At 44.3% G+C, this 15,711-nt stretch overlaps 1 protein-coding gene across 1 annotated transcript in view; it reads right to left on the bottom strand.

Annotated features, from left to right (window-relative positions):
* NAALADL2 (N-acetylated alpha-linked acidic dipeptidase like 2) overlaps nucleotides 1–15,711 on the bottom strand; it is a gene marked incomplete at its 5' end in the record, with an annotated part of 477,074 nt that overhangs the window by 152,775 nt on the left and 308,588 nt on the right. Inside the window, 2 exons of the mRNA XM_030215679.1 lie at nucleotides 11,538–11,657; nucleotides 14,169–14,374. Coding sequence (XP_030071539.1) covers nucleotides 11,538–11,657; nucleotides 14,169–14,374 — 326 coding nt within the window. The remainder of the gene's footprint in view (nucleotides 1–11,537; nucleotides 11,658–14,168; nucleotides 14,375–15,711) is intronic.

Raw genomic sequence — 15,711 nt, 5'->3', positions numbered from 1 at the left:
GCCGAATGCCCCAGTTGATGTGGGATACAAATGCAGCGAATAAACAAATAAATAAATAAATACGATGAGCACTGGGGGCGGGAACTACCGCCGGGCTGCTGCGGTAGCCCGGCAGTAGTTCCGGATTAGCGAAAAGTAAGCCCGCATTGCGCTTACTACTGCTTAGTAAAAGTCCCCCTCAATACTGTGGTCCTCTTGACCTGTTGATCTCTTTAATATTCTGTTACTAATGCATGTACCAGTGTTTAGAACCCTGTAATTTGTTTAATTTCCGGCCCAGATAATTTGAGCCCAATTTCCATTTTTTTAGCCTTTGCAACTGCCCCCTCCACCCATGAGTATTAACATATGATCTGCTGTTCTGTGAAAGTTCAAACACGTAACATTTGTTTGTGATTGTTTCACGTTTGATATGGCAATTTTAGAATTTACCCAGTGCTGTAGTGTATGGCATCTTAACGTGGTCTAATGCATAATTAAAACATTCTAATGAGTTAATTTGCACAATTTGAAAAGATGCTTAACTATGCAGCAAGGCATTAAAACAGAACGTGCACAAGGGTACCATTTCAGATCAATCTGCCCCAGCTCATTCCTTTGAAAATTTGATGCTCACTTTAGTAAGCTCCAGCCTCTTCCAAGGTCACACAGTTGTTTTGAGAGAATGCGATATGAAAACGATCAGCTCCTTTCCAATGCAGCAAATAGAATTTTTTTTTATTATCCAGGCCTTTGCAACATTTCATATTCCTCAGATTTAAATGTCTGAACCCTGCAACACTTGACTATCAAAGATCGTATTGGACATTAACAAACCCTTCTACCTCTAACCCAACTTGACTGAATCTTATCTTCCTATCCCACTATAACATCTTTTGTACTTATCCCCTACCGGACTAGGCGAATGCCTTTACGGTATTATGTAAGCCACATTGAGCCTGCAAATATGTGGGAAAATGTGGGATACAAATGTAACAAATAAATAAATTAAAAAATAGATTTATACTGTGATAATCTTATGCCTCTGCTATCCCTACCCCTCTATAACCTGCGCAATATCCCCGATTCTGTAAAGGTCGCAGAAAATTGTGTGTGCAAATTTAGAGTCCTGTTTACTAAGATGCACCAGCATTTTTAGCAAATGCACAAAATTAGCGCTTGCTAACTGTGTAGGCGCCTATAGGAATACTGTGGGCGCCTACGCAGTTAGCGTGTGCTAATGGTTAAAAACGCTAATGTGCCTCTGGTGTGGCTTAGTAAACAGGGCCCTTAGGCACGACAATTTGCATGCACAATTTAAAAAGATAACAAGCCAATTAGTGACCATAATTGGCTTTTTAACAAGCAATTATTGGCATTAATTAGATTTAATTGGATGTTACATGCATAAAGTTGGGCACATGGGGCCAGATTCTATATATGGCGCTTAAAAAATCCACGTGGAAAACATTTCTGCCTAAGCTTTTTTGTATAAGATTTAGGCACGTTATATAGAATATGTTTTGTTGATATCCTAGCGCCTAAAACTACGCACCTCCATTTACACCAATGAAAATGGCCATTTCCCCCTCCCATGGCCATGGCCCTTTTCAACTGCATGCTTTAGAATTTAGGCATTTTATTACAAAAGTTGCTTAGCGAGTAATGCGTGTAAATTCTAATTATTGCCAATCAGTGCTCAGTATTGCTTGTTAAGTGCTGTTAAAAATGCTGATTGGCTTGTTGAGCCAATTAAGTTAAGAGCATTGTTATGGAACACGCTTATTCAGTGCAGCGTGCTAGGCATGATCTGGCAGATGATCTGTGCCTAAAATTTACATGTGGTCTAAAAAAGGGGAAGTCAAGGGCAATAGGGAGGAGCAGTTTTTCTGCCCTCCTGCCTATACCTTGTAAAGTTACACGGAGGGATGCGTGTGGGGTCAGGGTTGGGACTGGGAGGGGAGTGTGTGCATTCGTGGGGCAGGGTTCAGTTCTCTGGACCACAAGAGAACATTTAAAAAAAAGATTTTGGGGGGTTACGGGAAGGGGGTTCAGGGTTAACTGGACCACCAGGAAAAGTAAAAAAAATATATATTCCGGGGGAGGGGGGTCAGGGTCCACTGGACCACCAGGGGAAATTTTTTAAAAACTGTGGGGTCGGAGTGGTCCGGTGCATCAGAGCTGCAAAATCCATTGTAAGCAGCGGCAGCCAGATATACAGGCTATCACTCAGATGTTAAGCCCCAGACGAAGCACTTGTGAGGGCGAAACATGGCCATGTTGTGAGGTTAGAGGAAAATTGTATGCTTTTTTCTCATGTCCCCTACCTCAACACAAGCGGCGTCCTCGGGCTGCGCAGGGTCCCGTCGACACGCACACTTGACTGGCACAGCCCTGAGCCATGTGTGCATAGTTCTTCTCTGGCTGCAGGCTCTTTGATTGCTTTGCTTCCACACACCTGAGTCTGCTCTCTCTCTGCCTGGCTTCCCTTGCTTCTCTCCTATTGGTCTTCCAGCTCCTCCTTCCCCTGCTCTTGTCCTATGGCTGTGCTCCTTCTCCCTGCTGGTCCCTGCTGATGTCAGACGCCAGCACTTTATCAGCTGAGCTCTTCCTGGACTCCATGCTTCGGCTTCTACTTTGGTAGGTGTTACTTGCTCAGTAGTTTGCTTCTTCTCTACTTTGTCCCTCGTTGCTGACTTTGCCTGTGCCTGGATTACTCTCTTGCCTACTGCCTGCCTACTGACTTTGCCTGTAGCTGGATTTCTCTCTTGACCTGCTGCCTGCATATTGACTTTACCTGTGCCTGGATTACTTTCTTGCCTGCTGCCTGCCTACTGACTTTTCCTGTACCTGGATTATTCTCTTGACCGGCTGCCTGCCTATTGACTTTACTGTGCCTGGATTACTCCCTCGCTTGCTGCCTGCCTACTGACTTGCTTCCAGCTTCATCTTGTAAATCGTCCTGCAGGCCACCCGCACCTAGGGGCTCAACCTCTGGGGATCGGCGGTCAGTGCAGGTGAAACCCGGGGTTGTCCGGCCACCAAGCAGAACCTGGTCCGAGTACCGGGCTCAGCAGCACTTTACTTGGTACAAGAACTCACAAGTCTGACAGTTTTTATTTTATTTTATTACATGGGTCTGCTCCTCCTTTTTTGCTGTTCTGGATTTTGCAGACTGCTTACCTGTATGCTTTGTGTTGACAATGCAAACATGTCTGAGACATTTTATCACAGCCAAATGTATGAGTGTGCATGAAAAACATAATTTTGCATTCTTTGTTTCATTATTCCATTTATTTTGTTTCATGTTGCCATATAAATTATGTCATTCTTTTCCCTGTAGTTTAGACTTGCTAACTTTGTTTTAAATATCACTTGCACTCTTTTTTTGGTTGAGGTTTGCAAACAGCACTTGCTCAAAAACTTCAGCATGCATTAAAGTGAAATACATATCAATAGTTATTTGTCATTTGATTGGGAAATGGCATAAGATAATATAAAAAATATCATTAATGTTTTCATGCTGTTTTAAAATAACAACACATTTGTAACAGAACTATGTAAACACATTTAACATCTTTATTATATATTTTAATAATTTACCCAATGTGTGCTGCTAATTTTTGGACCTGATTTCTCTAGGGTCTTTTACCTTCTCCTAAGCCTTCGGGGAAAACAGTTGATAAATTTGAACCCATTTTATTTTACTTAATGCTCCAATTACATCTTAGAGATATTGCACTTTGTGTGATATAATGAAAAGGTCACTCATTTTGCACCGAACAGGCTCTATTTTCATTAACTGCAGGCAGTTTGACACCTTCTCTTGTAAATTTTGCAGGCTGAAATGTCATTCTAAACACTTCCAAAATCATAAGATGGAATAAAAAGCCCGAAGCTTACCAATGGATACATAGTACTACTTTCTGGTGGGAAGTTATCGAGCTGCATTGTGGTGATGAACCCTCTTATTCGCATCTTAATAGGCATTAAAGAGTCCTAACACAGGTTGTGGTGCCATAATCGAGTGTTATTTAGGTCATCATGGGGTACAAAGTAATGAGATGCAAAATGTACAAATTCCTGTAAACCAGCTCATTGTTGTTTCATTTTTATCGGCCAAGCTGATATTTCGCACTGGCCAGTTACATTTAAACCATCCAAAGATATTCCTGCTATTTCAGCAGCCTAATTTTGCTGCCAAACTTAGCCGGCAATGCGCTGAATAATTTATTTATTTGTTACATTTGTATCCCACATTTCCCCCACCTATTTGTAGGCTCAATGTGGCTTACATAGTACCGGAGGCGGAGAGGCCTTTGCAGACTCTGGTGAGAACAAATACAAAGTGACGTTGTGGTAAGATGAAGTTCATGTGGCATGGCCACTTGTCTTATGTGCAAGGACGGTGAGCCCTCAGGGCCTTACAAGAACAGCTGTGCAACCCCAAGTCTTCACCCGCGGCGACCGCCGTTCACCAAGGGTTGAGCCCCCAGCTGCAGGCGGTCAACAGGACTTCAGGAACCATGGGGTGCCGAGCTGACCCGGACAGGGACCAGGAGAGCAGAGGGCAGACGGAGAACGAGAACATCCAATAGCAGTCAAAGTTCAGGGCAGGCAGCAGACAACAAAGTCAAGATCCGGCAAGAGGTCGAGGCAGGCCGCGAGGCAGGCAAAAAACCAGGAACAGTCCAGAGGTCAAAACCAGAAGAACACGGAATCCAGAGGAACACAGGAACAAAATGGGAACGGGCCTCGGGAACAGAACCTGAAGCAAAGTTCTAACTCAGTACTTTTCCTTAAGTACTGTTCAGCATCAGCCGCCCCGCCCCCGCAGATATAGCCGACCAACCCGAACCGGGCAATTGACAGAGACCTTCTGATTGGCTCTGTCTGTCCAATCCAGCACCTCAGAAGCGGAGCTCCGGACCCCCGCGCCCGGGAAAGACGAGGACGCCGGGCATCGCACCTCGGCACCGCCTCCTCCCGTCACGCAAACACCGCCCCCACAGCCGGCAACCGCGAGACCGGAGGCCGCAATCGCCGGCCTCCAGCCTCGGCCCCAGTTTGGATGGCCATCACCGCGGCGGGCCCCGGCTCCCCGCTGCGGCCTCCGGATCACCGACCCTCGCCGAGGAGGACGCCGGCTCCCGCCCCCCGCGGCGGAGGAGCCAGAGGGAGCTGCGGACGCGACACCACCTTAGGGAAAAGTACTAAACATTAACAGTTAGGATGTGGAAAATTCTTTTCAATCAATCTGTTCACACAATACTATCTTTCTCACTGAAATGAAAATGGTTCAATGAATAGTATTGCCTACACCTCAGACAATCAACCATACAAGAAGGAGGAAAAAAGAGCCTCACAGAGCTCCTCGACAAAAATTATCTGTCAGAGCTGAAACGGACGCAAAGCTGTCCTCTGTTCATCATAGGCTCAAAAAAACCTCCTCAAAATATCTTTATTTTACAAATATGCACCTCAAACCAGCAAAAATACTGAAAAAGCACTTATCTTTCACGCTGGAAAACTTAGACCTCGTTCCCTTCTGCCACACCAAGCCAACGATGGCCAGCGTTTCGAGAAACTGCTTCAGGGTCTTGGTGGCGCAAAATCATTTGGAACGGTCTATATCAAGTTTTCAGTGCGTACATCGGAAGAGTTGCGTGTTGTCCGTTACGCCCTTTAGTTTTGTTGTGTTGTAGGGATCAGGCATTTAAGTTGGATAGGTGGGGTATGCCTTTTTGAACAGGTTAGTTTTTAGTGATTTCCGGACGTTTAGGTGGTCGTATGTTGATTTCAAGGCTTTTGGTAAGGCGTTCCACAGTTGTGTGCTCTTATGTAGGAAAAGCAGGATGTGCAAGTTGATTTGCATTTAAGTCCTTTGCAGCTTGGGTAGTGCAGATTTAGGTATGTTCGTGTGGATTCGGATGTGTTTCTAGTTGGTAGGTTGATCAAGTCTGTCATGTATCCCGGGGCTTCACCGTAAATAATTTTGTGGACCAGGGTGCATGTTTTGAAGGCAATGTGCTCTTTGATTGGGAACCAGTGCAGTTTTAGGCACCGATTATAGAATAAACTTAGTTGTTATCTCAGCGCCTAAAACTATTCGCTTTCCATTTACACCAATGAAAATGTTGCATAAATCCTGGTGCGTAGATTTAGGTGCACTGAGCCATATTCTATAACTACGTACATACATTTTCCTGCCCATAACCGCACCCCTTTTTTGCCTGCACACGTTAGAAGTTCAGCACACTTCATTACAGAATACGCTTAGTGAGTTGTGTGCCTAAATTCTAATCAGTGCCAATTAATGCTCATTAATGCTTGTTAAGTGCTGTTATCAGCGCTCATTAGCTTGTTCAGCTTGTTACGTTACATGCATTGTTATAAACTCTGCTTCGATTTCAGCGCGGATCTCTAGGCATGCTATATAGAATCTGGGGTAGAGAGGTGTGGTAGCCATGTTAGTCCACTTTTAAAGGTAATCCATAGAAATAAAACATGGAAAAGAAAATACGATGATACCTTTTTTTTACTGGACATAACAATCCATTTCTTGATTAGCTTTTGAAGGTTGCCCTTCTTCGTCAAATTGGAAATAAGCAAATGTTGGTAGATGACAGTACATATAAGTGAAACATCAAAGCATTTCAGTGACAGTCTAACAGGATGGGGGTGGGTAGGTGAGAGACAGGGAGAGACGTGCATGGAGACAGGAGGGTGTCAAAGCAGTGCTCATCTTCCAATGTGGTATATATCATTCAGTGTAAAAAATGCAACGAAGGCTGCTACACGGGAGAAACAAGTCAGATGCTAAAGAAGAGATTTAATTTACATAGACACCATATGAAAAATGCTAGTACCAATAAAGATGTCACACCTGTGGGTCAGTACTTTACAAAACCAGAACACTATACCAGTGATTTCATGGTAAGAATCCTAAAAGGGAACTTTAAAACAATACAGGAACGTAAGACCTTTGAAGTCAGAATGATTAAATATTTTGACACCCACCAGACAGGACTTAACAAAGATCTGGGTTTTCTAGCCCATTATAAACCATAAAATTGTACTGCTTTGTCACCCAAAAATAACAAAAAGGCAAAAAATCTGCTTCCAATAGTAAATATAAACCACAAAAGCAGACTAATAAAAACCAGTTTTAAAAATAGCAAAGTTTAATAAAACAAAACCCAGAGGTAAATTAAACCTCTGGGTTTTGTTTTATTAAACTTTGCTATTTTTAAAAGTGATTTTTATTAGTCTGCTTTTGTGGTGTATACTGCTTTGTCACCCTCCTATCTCCATGCATATCTCCCTGTCTCTCACCTACCCACCCCCATCCTGTTAGACTGTCACTGAAATGCTTGGATGTTTCACTTATATATACTGTCATCTACCAACATTTGCTTATTTCCGATCTGACGAAGAAGGGCAACCTTCGAAATCTAATCAAGAAATGTATTAAGTTATGTCCAATAAAAATAGTATCATCTTATTTTCTTTTCCATGTTTTATTTTGTTTGATTTCTATAGATTCTACATGGAATGTTGCTATTCCACTAGCAACATTCCATGTAGAAGTCGGCCCTTGCGGATCACCAATGTGGCCGCGCAGGCTTCTGCTTCTGTGAGTCTGACGTCCTGCACGTACGTGCAGGACGTCAGACTCACAGAAACAGAAGCCTGCGCAGCCTTCTACATGGAATGTTGCTAGTGGAATAGCAACATTCCATGTAGAATCTCCAATAGTAGCAACATTCCATGTAGAATCTCCAATGGTATCTATTTTACTGTCATAGTAATGCTTGAATGTTTTCACTTATATACACTGTCAGCTAGCACATTTGCTTATTTCCGATCTGACGAAGAAGGGCAACCTTCGAAAGCTAATCAAGAAATGTATTAAGTTATGTCCAATAAAAAAGGTATCATCTTATTTTCTTTTCCATGTTTTATTTTGTTTTATTTCTATTGATTAGAATCTGGGGGGAAAGTGCTAACAGTCGATATTCAGCAGGTTAAACGGTTTTAAATATCTGGGGGCTGGTAAAAACTGCAGGATTCTAAAACAGGAACATGCTTTTATTTGGAATGAAATAGGAAATGTGAACAGATTTTCTTATTTCGTTTCCTTTCATTGTATCAACCACACAAAAGAAAACACGACATCCGAAATACTACAGTCAAGAATCAGTCAAGTAAATCCCACCGACCCTGATGCAGGAGGCGAAACTTGGGCCGAAGTCGGGCCGTGGACGGGGTTAAGAAGACTGAATGACTGCATATATAAGACTGCACAGTTGACAAACGGAAGTAAGATAAGTAACCCTCATAAAAAAAATTCATTATAAAACCTACAGTAAAGGTATCTGAGGGCTACACTGACAGAGGAGGATTTTCAGCCAGGGATGATCAACGAAAGGAGTATGTGCCTGGGTTTGAGGCTTTTCCTCCTATAAACACATAACTAGACACTACATTACAAGTAGAGTAGAGGTCACTGGGTTTGAATTGTTATTTAGTAACTAGCAGACTCTCTAAGGGCTCCTGTTTATATTATCCTGCTTATAATCGAAATAGAAGAACGCCTATATTGTGACCCAAATCGGGAGATAGACGTTTATCTCACAAAAACAAATAAAGCGGTATAATCGAAAGCCGAATTTGGACGCTTTGAACTGCACTCCGTCGCAGATGCGGACAAAGTTGATGGGGGCGTGTCGAAGGCCTGGTGAAGGCGGAACTGGGGCGTGGTTATCGGCCAATCAGAGATGGGCGCCTTTCGCCAATAATGGAAAAAAAATATGCGTTTTTAGCGAGAATTTAGGGCACTTTTCCTGGACCCTGTTTTTCCACGAATAAGGCCCCAAAATGTGCCCTAAATGACCAGATGACCACTGGAGGGAATCGGGGATGACCTCCCCTGACACCCCCAGTGGTCATAAACCCCCTCCCACCACAAAATATGCCGTTTCACAACTTTTTATTTTCACCCTCAAATGTCATACCCACCTCCCTGGCAGCAGTATGCAGGTCCCTGGAGCAGTTATTAGGGGGTGCAGTGGACTTCAGGCAGGTGGACCCAGGCCCATCCCCCCCACCTGTTACATTTGTGCTAGTAAATGGGAGCCCTCCAAACCACCCCCCAAACCCACTGTACCCACATGTAGGTGCCCCCCCTTCACCCCTTAGGGCTATAGTAATGGTGTAGATTTGTAGGCAGTGGGTTTTGAGGGGGATTTGGGGGGCTCAACACCCAAGGGAAGGGTGCTATGCACCTGGGAGCTGTTTTACCTTTTTTTTTTTTTTTTTTTGCAAAAGTGCTCCCTAGGGTGCCCGGTTGGTGTCCTGGCATGTGAGGGGGACCAGTGCACTACGAATCTTGGCCCCTCCCATAATAAATGTCTTGGAGTTATTCGTTTTTGAGCTGGGCGCTTTCGGTTTCCATTATCGCTGAAAAACAAAAACGCCCAGCTCAAAAAAAGATAAACGTCCATGTTTTTCGAAAATACGGTTCGGTCCGCCCCTTCACGGACCCGTTCTTGGAGATAAACGCCCATGGAGATAGACGTTTCCGTTCGATTATGCCCCTCCACGTCATTTCTTATTTATGAATTTAGCTCACACTTTTTTCCAGGTATGTATTTTCTTCTGTTCCTAATGGACTTAGAATCTAAGGGGGCCATTTAGCATAGGGTGTTAAACTCTAACACATGATAAGCGTGTGAAAAACAGGCTACCACAAAACTTACTAAAGCATTTTGCAATATTTTGACTGTTAGTGCAAGCAAAGAATGCATTAACTATTAAAAAAATATTTTTAGAGGGGGGGTGTCATGGGTGAAGACCGGATGTGGAAGCGTTAACCAGCTAGAACGGCAGCATTAACGTGTACTAACTGGCTAATGTTGAGTTAACAGGAGAGCACTTAGGGCTCCTTTTACTAAGCAGCAGTAAGCCTAACACGGGCTGACCGCTCCCTACATAGGAAGTACCGCTGGGCAACCACAGCAGCCTGGCAGTACTTCCCACCCCTAGTGCACCGTCCTTTCTGGTGCTACAAAATGTATTTATTTTTGTAGCACTGGAGTGTACCCGGCGGTGATCGGGCAGTTCCACGCACTGCCTGTTTACCGCTGGGTTAACGCAGGAGCCCTTACTGCCACTTCAATGGGTGGCGGTAAGGGCTCCCCCCCAAAAAAATGGCCATGTGGCAAGTGCTTTACTTGCTGCCCGGTCATTTCCTGCAGGAAGGCGAGACCTCCCTTTTACCAGCTGTGGTAAAAGGGGGCCTTGGCGTGCTCGTAAAGCACGCGCCAAAGCCAGCACCAGCCCCCTTTTGCCGCAGCTTGGTAAAAGGGGCCCTTAGACTCCGAAATAGGAGGATCTAAGTGCTCCCTCGTTAATTTTTTGCAAGTTCCACTGGCTAATGGAACAATTAGCACGGGACCTACAAAATGAATAAAATAAAAAAAGCTCTAAATACTGCCACACTAAATCTGGGCTTAGTGCGCAGGAAAGTTCCAGACTAAGACATGCTAAGTTCAGAATCTAATGCCCTCTAGTAAAGGGCCTGTAAGTTTGTACTCGAGACAATGGAAGGTTAAGTGACTTGTCCAAGGTCACAAGGAACCACAGTTGGATTTGAACAGGGCTCTCCTTAGCCCGCTGTTCTAGCCTTCACTAATCTTGAATGGCCAAACCCTCCTATACTAATTCCACCCCAGGTAGATACACCACAGATCAGATCCTCACCCTGAGCAGACCTCCCCTACCAAAAAGCCACCCCCACCCTCAAATCTGGGCTTAGTGCGCAGGAAAGTTCCAGACTAAGACATGCTAAGTTCAGAATCTAATGCCCTCTAGTAAAGGGCCTGTAAGTTTGTACTCGAGACAATGGAAGGTTAAGTGACTTGTCCAAGGTCACAAGGAACCACAGTTGGATTTGAACAGGGCTCTCCTTAGCCCGCTGTTCTAGCCTTCACTAATCTTGAATGGCCAAACCCTCCTATACTAATTCCACCCCAGGTAGATACACCACAGATCAGATCCTCACCCTGAGCAGACCTCCCCTACCAAAAAGCCACCCCCACCCTCATTTCTCCCAGCATCTACTGTGGGCATCCCTGATATCTACCCTATGGTAGGACTAAAATCTCTCCTGCCTTACAGGCTGTCTACTTTAAAATGGCACCTCTTAACCCCTAGTGTTCTGCTACTACTGGTTCTGGTGAAGCTTCCAAATGAGGTGATTTCAGATACTATTATTATTATTATTATTTGTTACATTTGTATCCCACATTTCCCCACATATTTGCAGGCTCAATGTGGCTTACATAATACCGTGAAGGCATTCGCCAAATCCGGTACAGGATAGGTACAATATGTTGTATTGGGATAGGGAAGATAAGATTCAATCAAGTTGGGTTGAGGTAAAAGAGTTCATTAATGTCCAATACAATCTTTAATAGTGAAGTGTTGCAGGGTTGAGTCATTTACATTGGGTCATTCGGATATGATACCAGATCATTTTGTGGTACATTTCTAACCTCTATGGCCAGCTGCTGAAGAGAGGGTGAAGCTATTGGATGCACGACTGAGTTACCCCTCACAGGATTATGAAGACCGACATAAGCCACAGCATTTCTCTGCAGGACTCTTTTGAAACCCTAGAACACAATCAAAGCAGCGATATTTTATTATGCATGGCCATAAATATATGTAATTGTCTTGCATAATGTAACTTTGTGTGGGTTGTGCTGCTTGCATCAAGGCAAATTCTTTTATGATAGTCAAGAATTACATACAGTTCCAAAATGTCATTTTAGACTAAAAAATAAAAATAAACTAAAATCTTATTCTCATTTCTCCAGCAAGGGTTCTGTGTCCCAGGCTCCTTTAATAAGAAGAAAGGAGAAATACCCTTAAGGAATCAAAAAATGATTGTGGCCGTAATTCAGAAAATGCAGACATTCCGGACAGGCCAAGTAGAATGAAAGACTGTCAAGCACATCTCTGATAAAAGCTGAATCTCAGATGTATTCATTATCCAGCAGTTAATATGTCTTATTTCCAAGACTGGGAACTCACATTTATATTGGACTTGTACATTTTCTCCATAGCTTTTCAACCAGGATATAGATATGTCTTAATCAGCTGAAACGGTAGCTCAGCCTTTCTTCACAACAAAAAGATGCTTTGTATAAAGTTTGCTTCTTTACACCTCCCTCAATAAAATATCAGACCCCCTAATCTACCTTCCCCCCCCCCCCCAAAAAAAACCCCATGCTTTGATATATTAGGGCCTGATATTCAGCCCATGGCGGGTAAGTGGCTGCAAGTTGCTACCAGCCGTGGACTAAACTAAACCCCAATATTCAATGCCAAGGAATGCAAGGCTCCTGGCATGGAATATCCAGATATATCCATCAAAATGGAAGTTAACTGGGCACCGGTCAATATTCAGACCAGTGTCCGGTTAACTTGGAGCTTAAAGGGGTCCTTTTTCTAACGTGCTCTGAAAAATGGGCTGCGGTAGTGTAGGCGTGCGCTTTAGGCATGTGTAGATCCATTTTTCAGCGCGCCGGCTAAAATTGCCAAAAATGGACGTGTGGCAAAATCAAAATTGCAGCATGTCCATTTTGGGTCTGAGACCTTACCGCTAGCCATTGACCTAGCAGTAACGTTTCACGTGGTAACCGGGCGGTAATGACCTATGTACATCAAATGCCACTTGGCGCGCGTAGCGGACGCACACCAGAAAATAAAAATTATTTTTCAGATGTGCGTATCAGACGTGTGCCAAAAATGAAACTACCGCAAGAGCCACGTGGTAGCTGGGCAGTAACTCCATTTTGGCACACGTTGGGCGCGCGTAGACGCTTACGCGGCTTAGTAAAAGGCCCCCAAATGTTTTTGCTGTCCTAACTTTGGGGCTCATTTACTAAGCAGCGGTAAAAAGCAGCCTGCGGTAGTGTACGCACGTGTATTGGGTGCGCGCTGGGCCAGTTTTTACTGCATCTACAAAAAAAGGTCTATTTTTAATGGGACGGGAAAAGGGCCTGTGGTAAAAATGAAACCAGCGTGTCTTAACACCACCCACTGATCTACTGGTAAAGACTCACACGCAACATGTGCTGTGACTGGTGGGCGTGCACCAAGTGCCGATTACAGCTAAAACTGGCGCTGTCATGACTCTTGGAGCTTGGTAATAAGAAGCCCCAATATCATGGAGCATAACCCTGGCGCAGCAATCACCTGAAGTCTCTATTATTTTATAAAGTCTCTTTTATTGAATAAATCACAGATAATTTACTCACAGATAGATGTTCAGGATACAGAGACTTCTTAATCTGGAGGCTGTGGGAGGTGGAGATCTGAAGAGAGGTAGTTGTATTGCAGGGGGAGGAGAAGATAGTTGAACAGGTAGAAATAGTCCAAAGCTGGGTGACTGCAATGTGCAATATCTCATTTGGAAGAAGATATTTACAGGGTAAAAAATCCAGGTTCGTTACAGGGAGTTTGAGCAGGACAGAGCTGTCTGGAGCGTGATGGTGTTGGCTCCATGTCCCTGGCTGTAATGGAGGAAGAAGCCCCTCCTGGCTGAAAGGACAAAGAAGTGGTGGGGCTTCACACAGGGAGGAGCAGATAGAGACCAATGGGGACAGAGCCTGCTATCGGATAGCAAGGGGTAGTCCTAGAGATAGGAGGGAAAGGTCATACCTGGCTGACCTCTGTGGACAGAATAGTAAGACTGAGCAGGAAGACAAAAGAGCCAAGCTTGGCAGAGAGAGAGGGAGAGAGAGAAGGTCTGAGCAGCCTCACAACCAGTGATAGCAGTTCTTACACAGCCAAACAAGTGTGGTTGCACTGCCTGTGAACTACATTACCCACAGTGCATTGCTCATGTATTTTTCCAGTGGGGAAACTGCAGCAATGATAGTCCTTGGGACTGAGAATAACAGTAAAGGCATTACACACATTTTAGGATCACGTTATAAACTAGTGCGAGGCTGTCGGAGGACAGAATAGGCGCGTGTGGAACATATAGTGGAACATCAGTTTTAATTATCATTGCTATTTTCAGAAAGTTTGCTCTTATAGCAAATATCATAGTGTGTGAACCAACCTTCCTAGCCAACCATCACAGTTTTTAGAACGATCGTTATTTATGAATGTACCTCTGCCCATTCGTAGGAGCCGATGTTTCCAAACGCTGTCCCTCCCCATGAGCAGAAAACAATTGTCCGGTCTGGGCGCCAACCTTTTTTCACCTTTAGCAGCAAGGCTTGGAGAAACGCTGTAATTATTGCAGTACTGCTGGCCCAGTCTTGTCCACTATAAGTGTTCAACGTTTTATGGTGACTACCCACTATGACATACCTGTCTGAGAAACAAAAACAACGGTGGTATTATTTGGTCTTATTTGTAACTATTGCAAATGATATAGGGGGGCCCTTTTACTAAGCCGTGCAGGTGCCTACGCATGCCCATCGTGTGCCAATTTGGAACTCCCGCCCGGCTACTGTGAGGCCCGGGCAGTAATTTCATTTTTTACTTGCGTCCACTATTCCGGCGCTAACCGAGCAGTCATCGGCAGTGTATGCACGCTGACGCTTACCGCCCAGTTAATGCGTGAGACTTTACCGCTGAGTCAATGGGTGGCAGTAAGGTCTCAGGCCAAAAATGGACGCACGCCAATTTTTATTTTGCCGAATGTCCATTTTCAGGTTCCCCCCCCCCCCCCAAAGCGCCTTTTTTTTGCAGGTGCGCTGAAAAATGGACCTGCGCACGTTCAATATATGCCTCTACACCAGCGCAGGCCATTTTTCAGTGCACCTTAGTAAAAGGACCCCATAACGAAACAAAGAACATACATTCTAAGAGATTGTTTTTCTTCTACAGTTTACTACATCCCTCTGTGATATGTTTGTGAAAGTTCGTGCAAATATAATGCCTGCAATGACAATAACTACAAAAAAAAAATCATTTATACCCTCTACTTTGGAAAATTTATTTGGGGAGCAAATGAATGAATATCCATGAGGACAAACCTTGACCAAACTGAATACAGTAACATTATTAGATGATGGCAGATAAAGACCTGTACAGTCGATCCAGTCTGCCCAACAAGATACTACTACTACTTAACATTTCTAAAGCACTACTAGGGTTACGCAGCGCTGTACAATTTACATAAAGGGACAGTCACTGCTGAAAGAGCTTACAATCTAGAAGACAAGTGAACGGTCAGTCCGATAGGGGCGGTCAAATTGGGGCAATCTGGATTTACTGAACGATAAGAGTTAGGTGCCAAACGCAGCAATGAAGAGGTGGGTTTTAAGCAGAGACTTGAAGATGGGCAGGGATGGGGGCTTGGAGTATGGGCTCAGGAAGGTTGTTCCAAGCATAGGGTGAGGCGAGGCAGAATGAGTGGAGCCTGGAGTTGGCGGTGGAGGAGAAGGGTACTGAGAGGAGGGATTTGTCCTGTGAACGGAGGTTTCGGGCGGGAACGTAAGGGGAGATGAGGGTAGAAAGGTAGTGAGGGGCAGCAGACTGAGTGCATTTGTAGGTAAGAAGGAGAAGCTTGAATTGAATGCGGTATCTGATTGGAAGCCAGTGAAGTGACCTGAGGAGAGGGGTGATATGAGTATATCGGTTCTGGCGGAATATAAGACGTGCGGCAGAGTTCTGAACAGATTGAAGGGGGGAGAGATGGCTAAG

The sequence above is a fragment of the Microcaecilia unicolor genome, chromosome 10, assembly GCF_901765095.1.
Source record: "Microcaecilia unicolor chromosome 10, aMicUni1.1, whole genome shotgun sequence".
Classification (NCBI taxonomy): Eukaryota; Metazoa; Chordata; class Amphibia; order Gymnophiona; family Siphonopidae; genus Microcaecilia; species Microcaecilia unicolor.
The sequence above is the reverse complement of the archived record's forward strand: the minus strand, read 5'-3'. Positions and strand labels throughout refer to the sequence as shown.